The 6,422-nt window shown below is 47.1% G+C and overlaps 1 protein-coding gene across 1 annotated transcript; it reads left to right on the top strand.

Moving 5' to 3' along the window:
* Positions 1-361: 361 nt before the first annotated feature.
* On the top strand, positions 362-5,924 carry LOC104281340 (phosphatidylcholine:ceramide cholinephosphotransferase 1; the record flags this gene model as incomplete). Its single annotated transcript, XM_009879302.1, has 2 exons — positions 362-1,114; positions 5,807-5,924. Coding segments are annotated over exons 1-2 (741 nt in total), but the record flags the coding sequence as incomplete, so codon positions are not given.
* Positions 5,925-6,422: the final 498 nt, after the last annotated feature.

Here is a 6,422-nt window from a genome sequence, read left to right as displayed (position 1 = left end):
CAGAGCTGCGTAATACTAGAAAACTTAAATACAGAGCGGGAAGGAGTCCTTCGCACAGCTGCCAAGTGGTGTTTACAATACAAAACAGTTAAAGCTCTTGAGAAAATCATAGGACAGCGCTGTGTGTGCAAAGCTAGAGCTCAAATCAGTTCGTCTTTTCTGTGCCAGAGTCTGGCTCCTCTTTTTGTAGTAATTTTCTGTTGAAAGGGCAATTGTGAGCTCTTGGTCAAGGCTACCCTGATGACTGGTCTTGGTTTGTTCTCCTCTCCAGGAAGAAGAATGCCGAAGCGAATATGAAGTGAACCCTTTCCTATGCTTGCCACAGCGCCCGGCTGATCGTGTCGGATGGTTAGAAACGGGGACTTGCCTCTTGCCAAACTGCTTCCTCGGACAAGATGAAGCCAAGGAGGAGCTTTGTGACGCGCCAGAATCGCAGTGACTGCTGCCCGGTTTAAAGCCGATGTCAGACCGTGCCCCGGCTGCCTGGCGAGATGAAAGAAGTGGTGTTGTGGTCACCCGAGGAGGTGACGAATTGGCTGACGGAAAATGCCGTGCCGGAGTATTGTGAGCCGTTGAAGAGCTTCACCGGGCAGGATTTGATCAACCTCACGGAGGAGGATTTTAAGAAGACACCTCTCTCCCGGGTGTCTTCGGACAGCGGCCAGCGGCTATTGCACATGATCGAGACTTTAAAAATGGCTCACCACATGGAGGCTCACAAAAATGGGCACGCCAACGGGCACATCCGCGTCGGCGTGAGCAACGCCCCGCGCGAGAACGGCTTCAGCAGTAAAATGAAGCTAAATGGGATGCCAAATGGATATAAGAAGGAGATGATCAAGATCCCCATGCCAGAGCCAGAGCGCTCGCAGTATCCTATGGAGTGGGGCAAGACTCTTCTGGCTTTTATTTACGCACTTTTTTGTTTCGTCTTTACCACAGTGACTATCTCCGTTGTTCACGAACGAGTGCCTCCCAAGGAGGTGCAGCCTCCCCTACCTGATGCATTTTTTGATCGCTTCGATCGGGTGCAATGGGCTTTTTCTATCTGTGAAATCAACGGCATGATCCTTGTAGGACTGTGGTTTGTTCAGTGGCTGCTCTTAAAATACAAGTAAGTAAAACCTTGTTGAAAACCAAGTGCTAGGGTATCCTTCTGACAGCTGTGGGAGTTCAGGTACTAGTGTGCATATAAAGAAAACGAAGCTTCTCATGATCTTTCTCAGTTGGGTTCCCCAAACTGAAGTGGGTGCTGTGCGACAGGGGAGCTGTGATTTGTGTGGGCTGCTTGTGCAAAAGGGAGGAGTTTGGTCCAGCTGCTCCCTAACAAACAACTGTGGTCTTGTTTGGCTGCACATTTAACTTCTGAACCCTTTTCGGGTGTGTAAAGCCACCAAGGGGAAGGACTGATGTTCCTGTCCTGTCCCCTTAGAGGGGGCACAGCTCACATGGGGAATATAGCTGCAAACTAACTTGGGATCGATTTAGTGTCTTTGAGTTTGCCTGATGGGGAGGCAAAGATTACGATACTCGTGGACAAAACCAAGGGGCAGCGGTTTAGTCCATGCACCTCAACAGTGCTGCGCGAAAAAGCAAAGTATGTTTTCTGATTGACATTGGATGGAGCAGGTAATGTCAAACACAAAGTATGTCACAAGGCAACCATAAAATATACAAAAAGCATAGATGTGCAGTGAATTTGCAAGGTCCTTGTGGTTGTCTGCCTCCTTACCCATGGTGTGGTCAGAAGGGCAAGGCTGAGTTTGCCTGTCAGGGGAAGTAACCCACCGCTTACCCTCGGCAGAGGGTGTGCGGATGCTCAACTTGTTTGTCCACACCTGGGACTGCCTTATCACACGGGTCTGATATAAACCCTTGTGCTACCGTGGCTGTGTACGAGGTGCTCCAAAGGCAAGAGGCCTTAAGCAGGATCGAGGTGGTTTATCACCTTCTCTTTCAAAAGCGTGTCCCCACAGCTGCCCCAGCCCGAAGAGGGTTCCCTCTTCTCCTCTGCTCCTACAACATCTCGTTCATTACCTCTTCACTGATTTTTTTTCTATGATTCCTATGTAGAAAGCTGAGGAAAAATGTATTTTGAGCCCCACCGTGTGAAATACAAGATCCTTTGGTTCACAGGACTTTGTAATGACCTTAGAATTACAGATTTCCCTGTTTTAAAAAAATAAAAGCAGAGGCTAGTGGATCGCTTGCCTGTATAATGGAGAAGAGCATTAAAACTTAAACGTAAGCATTTTTTCAGCAGCTTGGTAAGGTACAGGTGGCTTGAAAAGAAACTTGCTAAGCTGGGGCAAGCTACCCTTGTGGAACACAGCTGTGGGTTTCCATAAGGAAGGGGCAGATGTTTAAGTAATCTGCAAGACCGAGATGATGGTTTGTTCATCTTTTCTCCTGGTTTATCCTGCTTTATCTTAAAACTGGGGTATGCTTTTACGGAGGTGGCGTTCCTTCGAGGAAAGTTTTTAGAGTGGTTAATTTATTATTACGGTAGGGCCATAAAAACCTGACATTACTTTTCATTTGGTTGGTTGGTTTGGATTTTTTTTAAAGTGCGCAACTGTACAGGAGGAAAGATTTCATTCAGCTTGGCCTCTTGCTTTGTTTATGGCTTCTGCATCACTTTGGCACTGTAGCTGCAGTGCAACTACTCTTCAGCCCCACTCCCCGCTGCTCCAGCTGCCTGCGGTGAGCATGGGGGACCGTTAACTTTCTTGGGTTCTCTGAGCCATCAATGTTTTTCTAAACAACACTAGAGAAGGTGACGTGGAACTGCTCTCAAGAATGGGGCGTCAGGGCAATACGAGGCATGAGACATGCTCTGCTGGAGCTGAGCAGGGGCTTTGAAGAACTGCGGAAGCCATAATGTCCTTGGGGATTTTGAAGCAGCGAGGCATGGATTGACCTGATGATAAAGCATGTTGGTGTCAGTGATAGCTGTGAAGATTACCCCCTCCATCCTTCTCCGCCCTGTCCCAGTTTGATTTTACTTGCTTTTAGAAAGATTCTTTCGGGTTTTAGGGGAAAGTGTCAGAGAGCTGCAGACCCTCCAGTTCCCAGTATGAGCCCTGGAATAGCTGGGCCGTGCTCCTGAGTGTGTGTATTGGTCACTTGATGCTTTTGAGAGCAAAAAGTCGTCTTTTATGTCAGCGAGCAAAAGTATTGTAATCCAAGAGGCCCAAGATGTTGCTAAGTGGAAGAAAGGGAAGAGTGGGAGAGGTGCTCTGTCATGAGCCCCGTGAGGTGGCTTTATCTGGAGGACCTCGATCTCTTGGTGTTGGATGGTGAGCTGCCGAGTGCTGTAAAAAGAGCTGAATCACTTCTGTGGCGTGGGTTCCCACCTCCCTTTGAACCTGCACTCGAGAGGAGAGAGAGGGAATGAAGCCAGCTGGGCTTTCCTCATTTCTCTGACCTCCGGAGGCGTCAGGGATAGCCGTTGCCACACTCGGTTCGAGATCTGAAGATAAGACACGAAGCCGGGTGATGGCTGGACAGGATGGGACCTGGTTCCTTGCCTGCTCAGCTGGTAGAGATACCACTCACCGATGTCTCTGGGTGCAAGCTCAAGGTCGGTGGTGAACCAGCAGCACTTGTTACCAAGGAGCTGAATTGCAGCTGGTGACTGGGCTGAGCGAAGGAGGCAGCTTCATAGTTTCAGACTTTTTGAAACACTTCTCTTTGCCAAGCAGTGAAATTCCCGCTGCTTATCCTACCAGATCCATGATTTACCAGTAGCCTGCTTTTGTCCAGGCTGAGCCCGCTGTCCTCCCGAGCAGTGAAGGATGATAGAGAGGTGTCGTTTGTGATGCCGATCCCTCAGGTCTTCCTTATTTAGTCCAGGGATTGCATGAACAGGACCTACATGTTGGCTTTGGAACTGCAAAGCTGGGGCCAGGATGGAAGAGTGTTGGGTGTCTGCCCGGCTAACCGGGGTGTAGGGTTTCCCTTGGCCCCTGTTACTGCTTTCTTGCCTGAAGCTTAATTTTACCTTCAGGTAGAGTCTAAAAATTCTGGCTGGCTTTGAGGCGAGGCACTGGATTTGGTGCAAGGAAACAAGTGACAGCTTGCCTTGAACATCTCTGAGGAGCACCAGCCACGGAATTGGGTTGGTTTCTCACCAGATTGCACGAGTCTTGGCTGGGGACTCTAGGCTGCCCAAACTTTTATCTGCAGACACTGCAAGGAGCTTGAGGAATCCAGGCAAGCTACTGAGGCAGAATTATCTTCTGAGAAGCGTTCCCAGATGTTTCGGGAGTAGAACGAGGGGGTTTGGCCGTGCGTGACATCTGAGTCGGGCTGCGTGCTCAGAGACTTGACCGTAGCCGTAGCTAAGGTCTGGGTCGTTGTGATAAAAGTTGTTTGGGCCAGTAATAAGCCTCGAGGTTGTGCTTGCTAGCTGGCTTGTAATCACACCTGCACGCACAAATCCTTTTGAGAAGGGAAAATATGAGGCTTTTAACATTTTCTTTTTTTAATATATATTGCAGTGCAGAGCACTTTGATAACCCACTTCCCGAAGCTAAAATATGCTCCATCTAGTGAAGCCAAGTAGGTTTGTGAGTAGTTTTAATTAAAAAAAAATAAAAAAGGTTCAGTGCTTGATAAAATACCGCGACTTGGTCTCTCGAAATACAGTGCTGCTCAGTCTTTAATTCATATCCTCTCTGTTTGTACCAAGTAATAAATGAAAGCAGTTTCATGTCTAGTTAGAAAAGCCTGGCACAAGTGTGAGATCTTCATTGGCTCACCCTTCTGAGTGAAAAATTCCCCATCTGAAACACAGAGGAAAACCATAGCATCAGTGTCTTGATGTCTTCCATTCTTAAATTTGGATCTGTGGAGCTACATTAATAAAGTATAATTTTTAGGTCTTGGCTTCATCCGTGTTTACACCGGGACATGGAAGAAGAATACAAAAGTGCAGTGAGCACTTGAGTCCAAAAATGCGTTTCCCCTTTAATCGTTGAAGCTGTTCTGATAAGTTCAGGCACTCAAATTGTTATTGATCTGGCAGTCTTCCGAGAGTGGAGCCCCACAGTCTAATAACTCTGCCAAAAGCCATTAAAAATAAAACAGACGGCCAGTTTTGAGCCTTGGAAGAGCTTGGCATGGTGGAAATACTCTTTTTAAAAAGTGAATGTTTCAAAATAGCAACAAACGAATACCAGAGCTTGTAACTTTATCCCCCCCCCTCCGCCCCCCCGCAATGGTCCTAATTGTAAATAACAACAATTTGAGATCAACAAAAACCAACCGGGTCGTGTTTCAGAGGTTTTGCTGCTGATGCCGATTGCTTCTTATGCTGCTCAGGAAGCACTCGTATGGGTCATATGAGCTATTTCTTCAGCGGCCCTTTTGTAATTCCTAAATGTGTGCGTCAGCTGAGATCAACTCAGCCCCTTTCATCTTATAATGGAAATACTGTAACTTTATCCTTGGCTTTGAATAGAAAAGTAGTGATTGCTCCAGCTCACGGAGAGGTGTTGGGCATGAAATCCCTTTTAATATTTTCAACACTAAGTCTGCACAGGCCGTTGTACGCTAATCCTTTTATTTCCCGTAATCAACTTCATGGGTGATGTTGGCTGATTTGCTCTCATGTTTCTGACCTATAAAGCGTGGGAATGTTTGTCAAGTGATTCAGGATTCTCAGTTGTAAGCTGATACGCTCCCGAAGCATCGAGAAGAGAACAGCTGGTAGTTTATTTTATTTATCTTTGCATGTTTTGTTTGCATTGAGTGACCTCCTTACTTCTTTTCCTCTCTTCCCCCTCCCCTTTCTTTCTTCTAGGTCTATAATTAGCAGAAGATTTTTCTGTATAGTTGGCACACTATACCTGTATCGGTGTATTACAATGTATGTGACGACACTCCCAGTACCTGGCATGCATTTCAAGTGTTCTCCAAAGGTAAACTTCTTCTGGCTGCCCTTCCGTATTTTAATCTGCGGGTTTTCCCCTTGTCTCGCTGTTGCCAAAACTGTGAGCAGCGCTTATCTCCATAATTCATAGAATCCTAGACTGGCCTAGGCTGGAAGGGACTTTAGAGATCATTTAATCCAACCTCCCCGTCATGGGCAAATGGTTACTGCTATTGAAAATACCATTTTGGCGTGGGGGGGGTGTCCTTCTGCACATGGTCAGCGTCCTTCTCAGTGAATTTGGTGGGCTTTGAAGGTTGCTGTGGAGCAGTGCAGCCATTCCCATGCTTTTTGAAGCCCTAATGGACAGGATTTCTGTAGCGTTTTCAGCGTTTGTGCGATCGGCATCTTTTGATCTCGGCCGAAGCAGCTGAAGGCGTACGGCCGCATGTGACTCATTCGTTGCTAAACGCTTCAGCGTGTCAAATCCAAGTCTGATTTGTATTTGAAAATAGCCCAAAGCGATTTTTCTAAAGCTGTTGTCCCC

Source organism: Apaloderma vittatum, unplaced genomic scaffold (genome assembly GCF_000703405.1).
Source record: "Apaloderma vittatum isolate BGI_N311 unplaced genomic scaffold, ASM70340v1 scaffold7902, whole genome shotgun sequence".
Classification (NCBI taxonomy): domain Eukaryota; kingdom Metazoa; phylum Chordata; class Aves; order Trogoniformes; family Trogonidae; genus Apaloderma; species Apaloderma vittatum.
The sequence above is the reverse complement of the archived record's forward strand: the minus strand, read 5'-3'. Positions and strand labels throughout refer to the sequence as shown.